This window comes from Corapipo altera, unplaced genomic scaffold (genome assembly GCF_003945725.1).
Source record: "Corapipo altera isolate COAL_440 unplaced genomic scaffold, ASM394572v1 22b, whole genome shotgun sequence".
Classification (NCBI taxonomy): domain Eukaryota; kingdom Metazoa; phylum Chordata; class Aves; order Passeriformes; family Pipridae; genus Corapipo; species Corapipo altera.
In genome coordinates this window covers 4,321,057-4,339,972 of record NW_020884876.1, presented here as the reverse complement: position 1 = coordinate 4,339,972, position 18,916 = coordinate 4,321,057, and the positions used below count along the sequence as shown (strand labels likewise).

The 18,916-nt window shown below is 40.2% G+C and overlaps 1 protein-coding gene across 1 annotated transcript in view; it reads left to right on the top strand.

Moving 5' to 3' along the window:
- Positions 1-328: 328 nt before the first annotated feature.
- Positions 329-18,916, top strand: part of SGCZ (sarcoglycan zeta) — a 424,586-nt gene continuing 405,998 nt past the window's right edge. The window contains exon 1 of the mRNA XM_027636059.1: positions 329-409. Coding sequence (XP_027491860.1) covers positions 371-409 — 39 coding nt within the window. The 5' untranslated portion in view covers positions 329-370. The remainder of the gene's footprint in view (positions 410-18,916) is intronic.

The window sequence follows — 18,916 nt, the reverse complement described above, 5'->3', positions numbered from 1 at the left end:
ATCTTTAAACTGAGTGGATTTGGTTTTGTTTTTTTTTTTCTTTTTTTTTCCTGTCTCCTCCTTTCATTGCCAGAGGACGCGAATCTCTTTCACCAGGGAAGGATCACCTGTCGCTTTAATCGTTAAGGGAGTTATTAAAAAAAAAAGTGAAATATTTTATTTATTTATTTATTTGTTTATTTTAACCGGTGGAGGCGTGATCGCGGAGAATGAGACTGAGGGGAGCTGCCAGGGTTTGGAGGACAAGGCTGAGTTTAGGCTGGAAACTGAGAGACTAGATTCCCCGCTTCTCTTTTTTTTTTTTCTATAATTTTTTTTTTTATTGGCACAACTTCCCTAGTTTCCTCCCCGCTCCGTTCAGTTTCGCTCTATGGACAGATCAGCAAACCTGGAGACAGAGGAACTCAAGGTAGGCGACCCGCCCGGGTGCCGTCGTTGTGACGGGGGTTGGATCCCCCTCTGCCCTCTCCGCCTCCCGGCCGCGGCCCGAGGGCTGCGCGGGGCGGTGCGGGCGGTGCGCGGGGCTCCCGCAGCCCAGGCGGGGAGCGCGGAGACGGGCGCGGCCGCCCCGCGGCGCGGGGAAACGCTGAAAGGCGGCTACCAGAGCCGAGCGCGGCTTCCCCTCCGCCTGCAGGGCCCCTAGCATCGTCATGATAGTGTTAAAAATGTGGTGATGATGGTGGTGGTGATGGTGCTGCCCGTGTGCTCTCGGCGTTGCATGAGCGCTGGGGGCAGTGGGGAGGAGGCAGCAGCGGACTTGCGGGTTTCCCGACAGAAGTTGGCTCCGAAGCCATTCTCGCCTGGGCATCTCCTACCTCTTTCTCCTCCCCTCGCCGTCGGGAGCGAGGGGGAAACCCTTCCCCATCCCCCGCCCCCGGGGCGCCCGAGTCCCCCAGCCGAGCGGAGCGGCGGCAGTGCGGCGGGATGCGGGGCAGGAGGCGCAGGGCCGGCCCCGGCTCCGGGGCCGCTGGAACAATCAAACTTTGCATTAGGACGGTGAGAGCTGTGAGGATTCTGCTCCCCCACCACCACCCCGGCCCAGCTCTGCCTCCCTCCCCGCTGAAGGAGCATGCCTGAGAGTGCTGAGCATGCTCCTTTGCGGAGATGGAGAGCCTGCCCACACCTGCTGCCAGACCCCCCCGGCCCTGATTTGGCTCAAATCATAATAATAAAAATCTGTGTATCTACACGCAGTAAAGAGGGTGGCTGGCTCAGGGGAGGCAGCGGCAAGGCAGCGGCAAGGCAGCGGGCGCACGGGGCGAGCGCAGCGGGGCCAAGCCGGAGGGGCGGGACACACACACCTCGCCGCGGTGGTGGCGGAGACAGCGCTAAAAAAGCGATGGGAGCGGACGGGAAAGGCTATATTGTACCTCATGCACAAGAATGCTCGGGACACCCCCTCTGTGCACCAGAGCTCTTCTCTGGGAAGGTAAACTGGTGAGCGCTGAGCTGCTGCTGAGGGCTCCTTTCCTTCTACAAGCCAGAGCTGAAAGTACTTCAGCATACTTGTGTGTAAGACATCAGTGATAAATAGATTCACCCCCCCCCCCCCCCCAGTCTTGCTCGGAACTGCTATAAATCCCCCCAGGGAAAACCACCCCAGGACTGTGACACTGTATTAGTATTTGAGGTGGCGGAAGCGCAGGACGGGAAGGGCGATAAAACAACTGATTTGCTTGAAAACCGCTGATACTCACAGCGCTTGCAGGGCTGCCACACCGCAAAAGCTTCGTGCCTGAGCTGCCGGGGAGTCCTCTCCCTCCTGCCTCAGCCTTCCCAGCATTCAGAGGAGGCAGCTGGTGTGGGGAAGGCAGGAACCGAGTCTTCCTCTTAAGGGACGGAGAAAGTTTTATTGTACCGGATTATTTTTAAAGGGCCCTTAAAGAAAATATGTTTATGCTACAAGGGGGCAGCATTTCGTATGAATTGTCCTAAAGCCTGAGGCACGTCCCGCTGTGAGCCTGGCATCAAGCGCGGGCTGGGGCAGAGCTATGGGCTGCCAGTAATCCCGTAGTCATCTGCGCTGCCATTAGGACTCATGTTGCAGCGTGTAGAGGCTGAGCGACCTTGAGCAAAGCAGCAGAGCTGAGAAGTAAGCATCGGCACTTTCATCTTCCCTTTCCCCTCCCATAAGTATGAGAAGACGTTCCAAAGGAGACATTTCTGATGATGCTGTTAGGATCTGGGCAGCTCTCTGGGATCAGCCACTTTGTCACGTTGCTTATCCTGTTTTTTACCAGTGTTTTATTCATATGTGGCTGCTGGGAGAGATCCCAGGCGCCGGCAGGACAGCGCCCGGCACCGCCGCGGGAGCGGGATCAGGATCGGGAGCGGGACGCGGCCCCGCCGCCGGCAGGGGGTGGTGCGGGCCCGGCCGCCAGCCCGCGGCACCGGGAGCATTGCCACGCCAACAGCGCCGGGGGTGCCAAACCGCGGTGCGAGGCGGCACCACACCTCGCTTCAGCAATTTGGGGTTTCCCCGCAGGGCGAACCGTCCAGCCTCTCTCCCACCAGCAGTAGTACAAGGCGGAGGACAAAGCTCTTGGGTTTCTAGGAGGTTCCCAGCGGGTGACCTTGCTGTAGTTGGGCACAGTAAAGAGCATCTCCAATACTGTTCCAAGTCGTGAAAGCTTTCATCAATTTCTGGGGAGCCTGAGGAGAGGCGAAGTCATTTCAGTGCTCCACTGCTTTTCCCCTGGGCCGACACAGCCCTTTGCCAGATCAAAAAGGCAGAGTCAGGGTATACAGATAGCAGGCAGCCAGAGGTCCTGAGGTGTCCGGTGGACCCTGTTCCGCACGGTGGGCTCACGTCAAGAATGTCAAATATGGAGCAGAGTGTCGTAACAGAGCTTGCCAAGAATTCTGGAAGCAGGTTGAACACTCTGTTTCTTGATATATGGTTTTCTCCATTATGACAAATGTATACCAGTAAGCAACAAAAAGAATAGTGACAACTTCCCTACTAATACAAATCAAATGTGCTATCTCTAATAACATGCAATAATGATATTGGAAATATATACTATGTGGTATATAAAGCTTCCATACATCTCAGATCAGGCATTAAATAGAAATTTGAAATCTGTTATTTATTGCATTGATTGTGATGAATTCTGAATTATATGTGTCAATGTATAATGAATAGATATTTTGAAGGGTGGTTTTGTGAAAAATTGAGCAAGTATCATGTGTGCAACACCTACTAATGAGGTTAGGTGTGCTTCCCCTTACTAGTCCGTGCACGAAACCCTGACGAAAAAGATCAGTACTGAAAATAGAGACTACTCTTCCAGAGGTTTTGAGCTGTTCTGGTTTTCCTTTGATCTGTCTCATCTTCTGTCTCAGATGCATACAAGAACTTTCCTCTGACTTTTTAATTCAGAAGCCTGTGGGGTTTTTGTTTTAAAGGAGTAGTGCTGAAAACACAAACTGAATAATTCTGTTGTAGTTGCACTGTAGTCTTGGGTTTAGTGTTGTGAAGGACTTTAAGTTACCTGAAGTGTATGTGACAGTCTATACCTACATTTTGAACATACATGCACATATATGGTTATGCGAGTATTATGCATTTTATAGAGTTTTTTATTTTGTATATATGTATAAAATATAATTAATTAACTTACTTTGCATTTAGTATAGTCAAAACTTATGTTGAGGCATGTAATTGCTTGAAATTGTCTGAGCTTGATTTGCAAAGAATAGTTGAGAGGCATTTGTGTTTGTTGGACTCTGTTGATTTGTCATTTTCATTGACACTGGATAGATTGTTACAGATTTTGTCCTTCACATTTGCACATTTGCACATTTGTCATTTGACAGACAATTTGTCTAATCTATATCTCGACTCTTATATTTGTTTAGAAACCAGAGTTTGTGTACGGTCTTAGATAGTAGGAAATAGTATTCCTTGTAGTCTGTAAAACACTGATACTTTTCTGGAGGAAAGTTGGTTTGTAATTGAATGTGTCATAACAGTGAGATTATTAATATGATGGAATAAAAAACATCCTGGAAACCATTTATTACTTGAAGACATTGGTTCAGTGAGAATTTTTTGTTACAATCTCAAGATGTTTTTTAATAGTGTTTAAGTGTCTTGAACTTAGCAGATTGAATATGCAAAAAACTTTAAACACTTTATTTCTGAATCATCTTGTAAGTATTATCTGAATTTCTTTATTCAGTTCATGAGAGAATATTTATAGTCTGTTTACTGTTTTACATTTCCTGGTGATAGAAAACTACTCACTTAACATCCCCATGAAACTGCTCACAGCTGAGGTTTTTGGGATAATAGTCTTCCAATATGATTTATGTATTTGTGAAATATTTGATAAAAAAACTCAAACAAGGAAACCACAAGAGTTTAAACAAGGGTTTAAACAGTAGTTTTATGGTCTTAAACATGTAAATCACTGCACTATTTAAAGTAACAGGAGAACTAATACCTCAAGGAAGTCTATAATTTTAAAGTTTATTTATTTTTTAAATGAGGGGGCCAGAGATGACTTTTGATGAGACTAGGTGGGTGGGTATATTTCTGTTTTAAGTCAGTCATTCCATAATGGAAAGTATAGTACTCCATAACGCTCAACATGCTCTTATGAAAACCTACTTCAATTATTCAAGTCTCTGCTTGGAATGTGGACATCTTAGTGTGGATACTAAGGAATTAGTCTTTTTAATGCAAAACCTCTACCCTTCTCTTCCCTTCTCTGCCTATGTTCACAGTTTACTAGGGTCCTATCAGCAGTACTCAATAAAGACCTTTGCATCCACAGTTGGAGAATTCAGCCTTTAAACCATTTTTCATGAAAGGTCAAGCTGAAATGGTTTTAAAGTAATATAGATGCAAATTCCTTTTCTCTGTGTTCCTATTGTGGGCTTTTCTCTCCATCTCCCAATATGTATAAAGACTAGACATAGTCCAGGAGGCTGTAGAAAATTCTGTGTGTAAGATATAGTTGTTCAGCAGACATAGAAAAAAGATGGAGACAGTGGCAGCGCTCTCACTATACACTTTAGAAATCATTTGAGTACTGTCACTGCAGAGAATCAGTATAACCTGTGCTTTTTGACATTGTACATTACAGCTTTGCTAAGTTCAACACTCTTTAAATGAAAAATACACCAAAATCTGAAGGCTTGGTTAAAGAGAAAAAAAGTTTTTCTTCCTGTTCTTCACGGATTTTGGGATAAATATTGTTGTCTTCCTCTGCCATTGTATTGTGCACTTTACAAAAAAATAAATATAAGGAATTTACATAAAGGTTAGCAACACATTTTTTCTTCCTGAAATGGAAGAGGTTATAACGCGTGTGATGCTACTGAAAGCTGGGTTGTTTGTATAGGTCTGAATGTAAGATTTGGAAACAATGTATAACTCATGCTAGAGCCTTTCAAAAATAAATCACTCTAATGTGAAGACATATTTGGGAGTCCCAGTCATGCTTTCTTATTATGTCCTTTAACCTTTTGGAGGTTGATACTGCTTTCCCAGCTTCCTGATTAGACCAGGAGTAAGACTGCTTGTAAAGTATTATGGCAAAAATGTCACAAGAGATTTTTCCTGTGAAATCATTTCACCTTGTGGTATTTTATATAAATTTTGTAAATCCATGCCCAACATACTTGTTTCTATGTCCTCTAAAGGTCCAGCATTCCAAAGGACAAAGATAAGGATTCAAATATTAATAACAAAAAAGGCACACTGAGTTACAAATAGAGTCTTTTCTCACTTTGACTTGGAAGTTCCCCGTAGGGAAAGTGCTGTCATTTTCTTCTCTCCTTCAAACGAAACCTGGAGAACACAGGTTAGAAATTGTACTATTGCCTTTATTTTGACATACTTTGTACGTTTAAAGAGCTTACAGAAACTTTAACGCCCTGTTGTACTTTTGACTGCAGCCATATATAATGCATTGTAAAGCCAGAATTACTTAACAGTCCAAGAATGAAGACACATTTATCTGCTAAGCCATCTGATCCTCTGCTTCCTCTAAGATACTGCATGTTAACTCTTTGATCCACAACAAAACACTTTGTGAAGAAAGATATTGTGAGGTTGCTATCCACAAGCACTGGGTTTTGTTCCTTGTCACAGGAAGGAATGACTGTTGGCTAAGCCACTATGGTGAGAGATACAAAATGCAAGGCTTTATTCTCGGAAGCGTTACTGCAGCTAATACCACAAGGTCAGATTTACAGAGGTACTGAGTAAGTCAAAGCAAGCTTCTGATGTTCAGCAACTGTATAAAAAAAGTGTTCTTTCTGTACCTGCCTTATTATACTTCTAGATAACACCTTGAGGAGGATTGTGTGGTATAAACACTGTGTATCTGCACTGCTTGAAAAGTACTGTATGAGGATAGAGTATCTTTCTGCAATTTAAAATTAGCAGTACTTAACTGAGTCAGTACAGTTACATCAGCAGAAGCACATCAGTGATATGCCTATCAGTGTTACAAGTAGTAGAATGCCTCAGGCATAAAAATCTGACCTTTAGCCATATTTCTTTCCTTTAGCAGTCCTCTTCAGCTCATGTGGGCAGCATGATCTGGAATTTATAGGTTCCACCTTCCTGCTCCTACAACTCTTGAAGAGAAATTGTGTTAGTGAACGGAAGCTTCCACTACTGAAAAATCACATCCTTCTCAGTTTGTATTAAGGTAATTGTGTACATTTACTGGTAGGACATAAACTGAAAACAAAATTTATTTTAATTTGTGCTTTCTAAATGCACTGTTCTTTTACCATGATCCTGGTGGAAAGTGGATCAGATCCACACAGGCATTTTTGTTATTTTCACTCTTCAAGATCAGGTTGATGATACTTCTACTTCTTAGTAATGTAGGTCTTCTTCTATTCAGAATTGTTCATAACTCATTTTGAGTTGGATTCAAGAAAGGGGGAAAATTTCCAAACTTTATCCTGACTACAGGCAGTACAGTTGCCCAGGTATGTTGGGAGCTGCAATTGAGAAAAAAATGACATGAACCACTGAAATTACAGGTAGCATTCTTTACAAATGAAGTTAATCAGTAATAATAAATTATATTACTTCTTCTTAAAGCTAGTGCACAAAGCACTCCATAAACAGTTCTGCCATTTAACTAGTCGAAGACAAGTAAATGAACTGTGTTAGAGAAAGGTTTCATGTTTGCTTAACTTGGACTTGCATTTAACAAATTGCCAACATACATGAAACAATAAAAACTAGAAGTAAAAAATCAATAGCGCCTTTGCTGCTTTATAAGCTAATATGTTTCTGCACATAGATCAACAGAGATCTCAAAGGTTGAAAGACAATCTAAAATTTCACGAGTTACCTATAGTAAAGGGGAAGAGAGCTAGTTGAATTAAGCCTCAGAATCTGGGCTTCAGATTTAAAGCCTTTTATGTTGCCTTCAGTTTAAAGCCTTATACTGGAAAGGGTGTTAAATCTGAACTCAGAAAGGTGCCTGCTGTTGCACATCCAGCCTCCCTGCTCTGTGGTGGGAGGGGTCAGGGCTAGCTGCACTCTGTCCTTCTTGATGGCACCTGAGGCTCGGGCAGAAACATGGTTTGGTTAGTGTAAGTAGCTTTGGAAGTAGTCAAGACATTGACAAGTCAATCTGTGAGAGCTCTAAGTCCTGTGTTTTCCAAGAACATTCATTATTTCCCTTAGGAGCTGCTATGAGGAAGTTGCCTACAATGCAACGGAGGCTCTGTCCTGGAAAGGAATCCATGAAGACCCCACCTCACTCATCAGGCACCAAGCATTTGCAAATACTTCAGTTTTCCCCAGTAATGCTGCTTAGGCACATCACGCTAATGATTAACACATTTGTTTGTATATTTCCCATCTGGACTGAGAGGAGTATTTTAGGATTTATCCTGTTCAGGGGCACTGATATTCATCCACCAGATATAGCGAATTCTCCTGAGGACTGAGATCTAATGAGAGTGCTCAAGGGTGATTTCTTTGCAGACATGAGTTCAGCACACAATAGTGACCCCAATGGCTTTCACTTGATAAGTGTCCAAATGAAGTAAAAATTGCCCGGGTCTTCAATTAATGTAATTTTTTTACTATTAGTTTAAACTACATATATTTTAAACAATAAAATGAGACTGTAGCACAACATGGAGGGGTTGTTTCTATTTTGAAGAAAAGATTGAGCCAATTTTTATATTCAAAGTGATTGCTTGGTCATTATAGTCCAGTAGAACATTGAAGAATGTGAATCGCAGTTAGTAGAGGAACTTCTGTCAAGGTTGTAAGGCTTCAGGAGACATGTAAGATTATAGTCTGCTTTTTTTTTAAATTTTTTTTTCTTACTTTTTGGGTAATTTGTCTTGGGTAATTCAGGAATCTCCCTGCTGAGCAGGCTGGCTGTTGTAAATCCCATTCACCGTGTGATATATATGAGTGAGGAAGGAAGTTGAATGATCTATGCCTCAATAAATGGCAGAGAGGATTTCAGAATGCATTACAAAGAGGCTGGAAATTTATTCCAGAAGACTACTTATCCTTAAAGATGAAACTCATGGCATCATTTATTACTTTCAATAGTTTGAAAATTAGCTCTGAATAAGTACAAACTAGGAGACACTCACTACAAAAATCCACTCCTCCAAAACAACACAAAAGCTTAATCCTGTCAGAAGTTTAGAAGAGTTCAGGCAAAAAAGAAAAAGACAAAAATTTGGACCAAGATCCATCTGTGTTTTATTTTGCTTGAGTCATTGACAACAGATGATAAATACTCTGTAGAAGTCAGCTGAGTTACTCCTGTTTGTGGGGTAATTAAGGCATCTACCCTTAGTTCTAACCTTATACTGTCAGAACTGCAGTTCCCTCTGAAGGTTCAGACAGGTAATAGCACCCAGGCTTGTGTGTAATTATCCATTTAGATACAGTACCTGGTATGTAAATACTGGTAATAATTACCTTCCCTTTTATTTCTTCTGAAACAATAGGATTTAGTCCTATCATGAGACTGCCTAGCTGTGTCAAACTTAATAGGTGGTTGCAAAAATAGCTAGCAACAAGCAGATATTGACTGCCACTTCCTGTAGGACTTGACATCTACTGTTTCAGATACACATCAGTTTAGAAATATTTTATGTACCATTTCCCAATGACTTCTGCAGTTGAGCAGACATGAGATGAATGCAAAACCTGTCTGTCGTATAGACTCATGTTCTCACTTAATCTTCATGCAGGGAAAATTATTCTTCCATTTCATCAATGTTTTATTAGATTTTCCTGAAAAATCTGGCAGAAGTATATCATTCTTCATAGACTAACAAGTTAGTTAGCATGTGCTGTTTCCCCAGTACTGGCATTGACATTGTCATTTCTGTAAGTATATCTTGCTTTCAAGGGAGCGAGTTACTATTTTTAGAGTTGATCTCATAACTACCTTCGTTTCTCCCCCAGTTCATTATGAGGTGCAGTGAGTATGTGATTGGAAAATGATCTATTTGCCCAGAAGAGACCCCTCCCTAGTTAAGCTGCCTATTTTGTTCAGTATTAATTTAGATGAGGTAGATAATATTCACTGTTCATGTAAATATGTCATCTACTCAGTCTAGTGAGACCACTTGTGCTGTTGATTAATAAAGTTATGGGTATGTGAGTAGTATCTTTGTGTCTCTTGATAAAATTTCCGTCATGGTGCTGACAGGCATAAAACAGAAGGCACCTTTTGCTAAGGTGCTGTCTGTCCTATTGAACTTGGACTTTTGTAAGCCTTGATCAATGAGTGAACCTACCTAGTAGGCAGAAAATTGGAGCATGATGAGCAGAGCAGAGAGGGAGCACTAGGAGAGCTGTGCTGAAGCCTAGCACCTGATATGTTAGGAATTATAGATTATATTGAGTAAAAGTCATTTTGGTCTTGGGCATATGCTGCTGCATCAGACTACAATACTATTATTTTGTAATAGACGTGCAGTGCTTGCCAGTGCAGTTTTAGAATAGCCAAGTGGAATGTAATGATTTGAAGTTGAAAGGGAAGGCTAAAGGGTGCAATAACCAATGGCAGCACAGTGATGGTGTGCTGAGCTTGTGGCAAACTGAATCAAAATGGCTGTATGGCTGTCTGCACTGTTGCTGATGCCTTACTGACATATCTTAATTATTCACAGATTTAGCACTGTATTTTGTAATTTAAAAAAAAATAGGATAACCAAATGTTTTGTGCTAGCATTACCATGCAGCAAATAAGGCATGTGCAACAATTAATGCATATAAAAAAAAAAGAGTGAAATTTATTTCTTGAGGTGCTAGAAAACTCAAATGACTACTCAGAAAATTTGTAGGAAGCCCATGTCTGTACACAGGGGCTTGCATAGAAGGTGATGGGACCAGAAAAATCTGACAACCTATGAAAACAGCTGATGTTTCTATTGTCAGTATGGGTTGGATGGCATTAAGACAGCTACTCTCTTACTGTTCTAATGGAATGTTACCACTGAATTGGTATGCCATATGTTTTATAGCTCCCTGATCTAAGTATAGGATCAAAACTTGTGCTCCTGGGCAATGCAAATTTCCCCTAAATCATATGAAAAAAAAATTGAGACCCATTTCACTCAGCTTTCACTGGATATTATATCAGAGAAAAACTGTCTTCTTCTGTTGAATAGGTGTACTCTTCTGTTTCTTATAATGCCAAATAACTTTTTTGCTACCTTAGCCTTTAATAAAGAGCTAATGGTACTTCCAGAGACTGGCAATCACAGGTACCAATATTGTTTCCATCTGCGGTGACTAAGTATGCTCCTACAACTAATAAAATAAATAGACTTACATTTTTCTTATGATAATGCTGTGATTTTTATTTAAAACAGAAGTCTAGTTGAATAGCAGTTTCACTGACTCACCACATTTTTGTCTATATGCATGAACTTGTTTACATTTAAAATTATGGATTTCTTTAATAATCGATAAAAATGCCAAAATATTCTATAGGTTTGATAAGTACTTCATGCATCTTCTTGTGATTCCCCCAGATAAAGCCAGTAGTATGAAGAAGAAGAGAACAGGAGAGATGACAAGATGCAAGTCTACTGGAAGAAGCCAGTAGCACAATGTGAGCCAAATGAAGGTGCCTTCCGCTGTGTTACCTGAGTCAGTTCAACACAGTTCTGTGCTTTTCGCACACCCTTATCTGACCTGCCAGCCAGCTGTGCAGTTCTGAGTGCACAGTTTTTCTAGCAATGATAAAGTGCTATAAATTTTAATTTTAGGGGACGCAAACACTTTCAAACCAAGATCCAAAGTAAAATACAGCTGGCTCAGCAGTATTTAGGAAGATCTGTTAGAGGGGCAGTGGGCAGCTGGTAGCTGGTAGCTGGAGCATCTTAAGTTGGATCATCACTCACAAACCAGAACTGTTATAACAGTGTTAAGTGCCCCTTCTTCATATGGTATTTCCCAGACTCTGTGTATGCTGAATTGCCACTATTTCAGAATTTCTTCAGAATTTGGCCCAAAATCATGACGTAAGGGCAGATGTTTGAAACACAATACACAAGTTGCCTGCTTGCTGCAGAGGGTTATGATGGTGGGTTTGTTTCTTGCTTCTTTTATTATTATTTGCTTAAATGTTTTTTATTTCTCATCTCGTAAACTAAGAAAAAAATTAATTTGAAAGTTTCACCATGAAAATACTGTTTTCTACATGAGGAAATTAAATACCTATTTCCAGTTCAAATAAAAACCCATCTTCCCTTACCTTCTGATGATTTGGTGTTCACTTATACGTATTTTTACTGCAGTAACATAGAAAGAATTGGTTTTTATGAAATAATTTGTCTGAAACAGATTTAAATGTAACCTTAGAGGACAAAACATGAAACAGGGTTAGACTTTTAAACCAATCAGTTTTATTCTGCACACAGCAATTCCTTCTGCTGTCAGCAGGAATAAAGTTTACTGCTGTTGGAAACTTGTAAAAAGTCAAATGTGTTCCTGTAAAATGCCTTGTCAACTGCAAGTAAACCAGACCACACATTTCAAAAACAAAGCATTTCTTTATTTTACTATCTATAAAGTTTGTTTACCTGCTCAGAAGTAGTTACAAAAATGTGAATTGAAGAAAGAGAAGGAAATGCTATATTCCTACGTGGCCAAGAAATCCTGCTTAGTGACTTTCTGAACTGCCTCAGTCAGACTACACAGGATTCAGTTGTTCATCTCATGGGGAGCCAAGATATGCCTATATCCAGATGTTGAACTAAGATTAATATGGATGTCTTTGTGATTGTTATTACACTTTAATAAAACAAATCCTTATACAAGTTGTATCACAATTAAATAGTAATGACAGACACAATCCCAGCTTTTTATTGAAAAAATACCTTCTGTGAACCTTTCAGAGGAAGAGGAGACAGGAGGAAGAATAACTATTTGTCTGCTCAATGTATTGTTTTAATATAGAGCCACTTAAAATAACTAATTTTAAAAAAAATCTACCTTTAAATCATACCTTATAAAAGAGAAGTAAAATTGTAATGCATCCCTCACATAACAGTCTGTATCAGTATCATTTTGATGGGTAGTTTGCTTTTATTGGCACCTCCTTCTGAAAAAACAAAACAAGTGAAAGCCTCTAAGCTGTAAATTTTCACAGGCCAGGGCTAGGAATGAAATGGCAGTGTTGTTCTCTGAGATAAATCAGGTGCTACTAAAAACATTTCAATACCAAAGGTTAATAATATCTTCATCAGTAGCTCTTGAAAGAGACCTGACTGCTTAAAGGCAACTTAATTTTAAACACTGAGACAAGTCAATCAGTATACACCTAAAAATATGTATTGAGGGATGCAGTTTGCATACATTACAGCTAGTTTTTTCTTTCTAATCTGTGAATTCTTGAATGTGAAATCTTGAATTCTTTCATTTGCTTATTCAGGAACATAGGCTCAGGTACGTTTCTATGCAGGGTATCAGTCTGCTTGTTGCTGGTCACTGGGTAGAGAGAGTTTCTAGGGGAAGTACAGGGCACAGAGAAAGAGCCTTCTACTTGGAATTCTGTGCTTCCTGTCCTAGTGTTAAAAAATCTCTTTTACAAGAATATTTGTCTGGGTAAAGGAGGGGGATGTTGATGAGCTGAAAATGTAAATGTCAGCTCAGCCAATGTCCACTGACCGTGGCCTGAGAGGTTAGAAGGTGGGTCCATTTCCCATTTTTACATTCTGCAGTATCAGAACTGATAGCCTGTAGCGTTTGAAGTGGTTAAGTAGGCACAGTGGAAAGCAAAATACAGAGATGTCAGTAAAGCCATCTCAGTGCTTTTGGAACCACTATCCTGGCTCATGACTAAATGGATGTTTCTGACCAAATGCCAACAATTTTGGCAAGGCTGTGAAAAAGAAAAAAATCTACAGAATTTAACTTTTTTTTTTTTTTTAAATTAAAATATCTGTTAGGAGCTCCAAGTTTCATGGAACCCTGTGTCAACAGTGCAGGGAGGAACCCCCTTTCATTTGATACACTTTGTTACACCTTGTGCTTTGAATATGTTATGATTTGATTTATTATATTAATATCTACATAGGTGGTAAATAAGATATATGTGTTCATGGTCACAGGGTAAATTAAGAAAAGTATTATTTCCTAGACATCTGCTTAGACTATCAGCCTTAGAAAGAAAATACCTCTGGTCTTTTTAAGTCATGTGGAAGAGTATGATTTATGGATGATAGTATAGTTACCCATTGACTCCTGGAAAGAAGTACAGCAAACCTGATTTTAGATGTGATTTAGAGCATAATGAATACAAGTTGCAGTTTTATCAAGGGCATTGGTCTTGAAACTTTTCTGAATAGTCATTTTGAAAGGCTATCAGTAGCTAGGCCAAATAATTAATACTACAGCAAAATATCAGTGAAGAAAAATAGTTGGTGACAAAATACCCTATCACAGAATCATAGAATAGTTTGGATTGGAAGGAAGCTTTAAAGGTCATCTAGTCCAACCCCTCTGCAAAGAGCAAAGACATCTGCAAGTAGACGAGGTTGCTCAGGGCCCTATCCAACTAGACCTTGAATATTTCAAGGGATGAGGCATTTACCACCTCTCTGGGCAACCTGTTGCAGTGTTTCATCACCCTCATTGCAAAAGACTTCTTCCTTATATCTAGTCTGAATCTACCCTCTTTTAATTTATCCCTCATCCACCTTCCTTATAAACCTCCTTTAAGAACTAAGAAACCACAATAAGGTCTCCCTGGAGCCATGGACAAGGAGCCCTGGAGCCTGAACAACCCTAGCTGTCTCAGGCTGTCCTCATTGGAGAGGTACTCCAGCCCTTTGATCAGCTCCGTCGCCCTCCTCTGGACCCACTCCAACAGGTCTATGTCCTTCCAGTGCTGGGGACCCCAGACCTGGATGCAGTACTCCAGGTGGCATCTCACAAGAGCGGGATAAACGACCTGCTGGCCACCCTTCTTCTGATGCAGCCCAGGATACAGTTGGTACTCCGGGCTGTGAGCACACATGGCCAGCTCGTATCCACAAGGTACCTGTTCCAGGTCTTCCTCCAGTTCTTTCATCTATGACATATGTGTACGCATGCACGTCTCTTCCTGAAGAAGCAATATGGAATAAGCAGGCTCATCTGAAGTGACAATCAGGTGGACCATGCTGCTGCTGCGAGAGAGGTTATAGTAAAGAGATGTACCTCTAAGTTGGTGGCTTTCTTACCTGCTTTCTGCCAAAGTCCCTCCACCCCTGAGGCTTCTTTGGTTCAGAAGTCGACATTAAAACTAATACATTGCATAAAATTTTTAAGAAATTTAAAATTTACTTTGGGGAAAGACTTTTGTTTCCTCTTTTCTCTAAAGAAAGCAAGATCTGCATGAGACATCTGCTTTATCTGCACAATTAAAGGAATAGCATGTTCTGTTTTCCAATTACATAAGCAGGAAAATAATTTCCTTCAATAGCTTGCAGCTGATATGGAGAAAGAGGACAGAACATAATAAGGATAATACAAGATTTTGACTCTGTTCAATTTATTTTTGCCTTACCTCTTCTGAGTTAGCCTTGTGACCTTTCAGTTGTTTTCTAAAAAACTTCCCTAAGAAAAAGTTTTTTTGCTGGCCAGTTTGTTGATATTGTGTATTGCGTTAGCTGAACCAAAGCCATCTTTCTCTTTGAGTTCTGCTTTCCACTAAGTATAATTATTTAATCCTTTTTTAAGTACTATGTGTATTAAAAAGTGTATATATGTACATATAGGGCCATATGTGTATGCAGCTTTTATAGGGCTGTATTCTTCATTTTTTCTCATTTTTAGTTTTTAAACTTTCTTTTGACAACAGTGCTATAAGAGATGTGCTGTTGTAGCATTGGTCTCTGATGGTTCATATCTGCTTTCATAAGCACTCGTCGGAATGATCTCATTAATTTCAGTAAAATGAGGAAATATTTCCTGAGATTCAGATTCCTGAATATTAATTTTCAAGACTTAAATATGAGCCCTCTATAGTGACATGTTTTTAATAGAAGAATTACAGAAGCAGGTGTGAAAAAATTTTCTGTGTCATAATTGGTGAGGTAGGTACCACATATGTGCTCATTGACCTTGTTGTTGTCTAGTGGCTTTCTTTAAACCCTCAGTAATGGCAGCAGAAGTTCAGTTAACACATAGAACCAGGGCAGTGCGTGGGTCTAATTACTGCAGCAGTGTTCATGTATGCACTAATGGGCATTTAGTAGCTGAGAGCGTAACAAAGACATTAGGCATCAAAATTCAAAGGTCTCGAAAATAACGGGCAAGGAGCACCTTAGTTTTTAGCAACTGCTGTAGCCAGAAATCACAGTGAGGATCTTCTGATTGAATCTTCCCCCAGCCAATATTTTCCTGAAGAGGGCTTGGCTACCCACCCATCTCCTGCTCAGCAGCAGTGCCAGGGGCAGACAAACCCATGCTCCGGGAGAGGTGTTGGAGGGCAGTCCTGGCTCTGCTGCATCTGTCTCTCCCAGCGGTGCAGTGCTGGTGCCTCTTTAGCTGGCTCTGCTGGGAGACCCTTCTCTTCTGTGTTGTAAAAGCAGCTCTGCTGAAAAAACAGTGAGATCTGAGGTCGTGCTAATGTTTCCCTTATGATATCTGTAAAGAAACTGTAAAGGCAGTGTCTGTGCTGCCTTTCTCTGTCTTCAGTCCCATGAAGCATTTTTCTTCTCTTAGAGGTGGCTGAGTCTTCTTTAACAAGGTGAAAGGGAATTGGCAAATATGGAGGATGTGTTCTCCCTTACTGCTAGCTTCAACTCAGAAGACTAAGCTTCAGCTCAACTTCAACTCAGAAAATCAAGCCCAGGCATATATTTTACAGTTCATAAGTAGTTGTAGAGGATGGAAGAAAATGTAGGCTAGTCATAAAAATAAGGGGCAGTGTTACAGCTTTTGCAGCCATGTAATCAAAAATATTCTTTCTCTCTTGCACTGAGCCACTTGTAGTATGTAATACACTGAACAGAGATTGTTTCCTTTTTCCCCTCTCAGTTTCCAGCAAAGAAAACAAGTACTCTGCTTCAGCAAGTGAATCTACCCATGCTTGTGATACATATACAGGCTGTGTGTGAGAATTATACCAATAATTACTATTTAGAAGTGCTCTGCATGCAGATACCACAGTAAGGCATTGAGAATGTATCACATAGTTATGGGAAACACAATAGGAATCTTTCTGCGAGTGAAATAATTATATTTTAGCCACGTTGGAACCAAATAATCCAGCTAGCTCTAAGTCTTTATTCACGTGTAAAAAGATCATTTATGCATTGTAATGCATCCCTTGTTTGAATAATTGTGCTGGAATATTCTGTGAAAGTTTTTGAACAGCTCTGTAATAGCCATACTGTTGGATGACAGCAGTATCATTAGTAATTTGCAGAAGTATTTTTAACCATGTGCAAGTCATGCTTTATTGCATTGCAATTTATCACACAGTTTTCACCTATATATTTCAAGAGAAATTAGCTGTACTTGAAATGCTTCGCCGGCTCAATCAGCTCCATGCATAGGTTAGATGATCCTGCATTGGCATGGGAAGGAAGTGACACCACGTGCTGTTTCAAGGCCTGCATCTGCAGGAGAGTGCCAGAGGACAGGGTAGTTCAGAGGAGACCCTCAACAGGGGGAAGATTGCCATTCGAGGTCTGCTTATCCAGTGAGGCAGAGTGCTGGGTAAGGCAACCAGAGGCAAAGATCTCCTGTGCCCATTTGAAATACTTTCGATGAGGTCCTTTAGCAAAAGTTTTTAAAACCTTTAAGCATGAAAAGTAACTGAATAAAAGAGAGAACAAATATATTTCTCCTGGAATGGAAATTGATGAACATATCCTAAATACCTGTCCTGTCTTTATATGGTATCTCCAAGTATCCTTCTATAATGACCTATTATTTGTCTGATCTGCTGTGGCTGTTTTTGTGTTCCTAAATAACCAAACAACATTGCTTCTAGTGCCTACACTAGCTCAAGTGCCTTGAAAGGGGAATACCCCCCCGCCGGGAAAGTCTAAATGAGCTTGGCCTGTGTATTTAAGAAACAAACAAACAAACAAACAAATGAAACTACAGAATGCAGCGTAACTTCAGCATGTTAAAAGACTTCATTGTAGTGGAGAAGAGCATAATAATAGGTGCGCAGGGCATGTGCATATCCCCATCAGGCACACAAATATATAAAAGGGAGCATGATTAGCTGCTGGAGTAGATCTATCAGGAAAGAGATGAATTGTCAGTCCCTTGATGTTTACAGGTTGAGACTGAATGCCTTTCAAGATGCTATGCCTAAAACAGTCATAAATTATGCTTTAGTCTAATTTATGTTACCAGCTTAACATGAGTAAATAAGGTAAATGGGTGAAATAAACCTGTGACATTGAGAATAATCTGATTGTTCCTAAGACATTAAATATCTGGAAAAATGGAGTGATCTCGAAGTCTCTGACTGAAACATTAACAAAATGAAGCAATGGTTGCAAGTGCCATAAGCACATTTTCAAATGGGCAGCAGAGTTTTTAGTACATACATGCACAATAATTAATTTTCTCGCTTTTCATTTTGGCCAAAGTTTTGTGGAAAAGATATACTGCATTTATGAGAGTAGTTTAGCTATCCCAAAATGAGCTACATGTATGTGCTATAGAATCTTTCACAGGTGTGTATGTATAGTATCCAAATGGCATCCATGGCTTGAATTTGATTGCATTTATTGTGAGGCTCAACTTCTTGATGATTTTTTCACAAGAATTCAGTTGTACAAAGATTTAAAAAATAGATTTGTCGGATATTCCTTAGTCAAAAAGGCTTAACATCTTTTGTTTAGAAAATCAACCCTCTTGTCCTTCTAGAAGCTAATAGAAAGTATTTTGAAATGATAATACTTATCTAGGCAGAAATCCAGAGCATTATATTCGCTGCCTGAAAATATAATTTAGGACTTGTAATACATTCCATGATTAAAAATATTATGCACAGTAGTGATTTTTTTTTATTCATTTATTATCTGCACCATTGAACTAATCTGAAGAAAAGCATCATTCTCAGGGGCACAAGTGAAGAGGCTCCCTTTCTAGTTTTACAAACAAATACTTTGTTTTTCAGCAGAAGAGACAATTTTTTTTTTTTTTGAAAAATAAATTTTGCAACAGCTTGCTACACAATTATGGTTTAGACTTTAGCTGAGTAAAGGTCTGAAGGAACATTCAGGATTACTTTTGTGACCTTTATATTTTGTAGTGTATAAGAAATACTTCATAAAGGTAAATAAATAGGAGATTGAGAAGCAAAATCTTGTATAAAATCTTACAATTTTTAACTCTGAAAGTAGAGCTAATTTTTAATCATTTGAAAGAAACTGGAAAGTATAAAACTGAAATTCAGAAGTGGTTGCTCTGTAGTTATTTTCTTGTTGC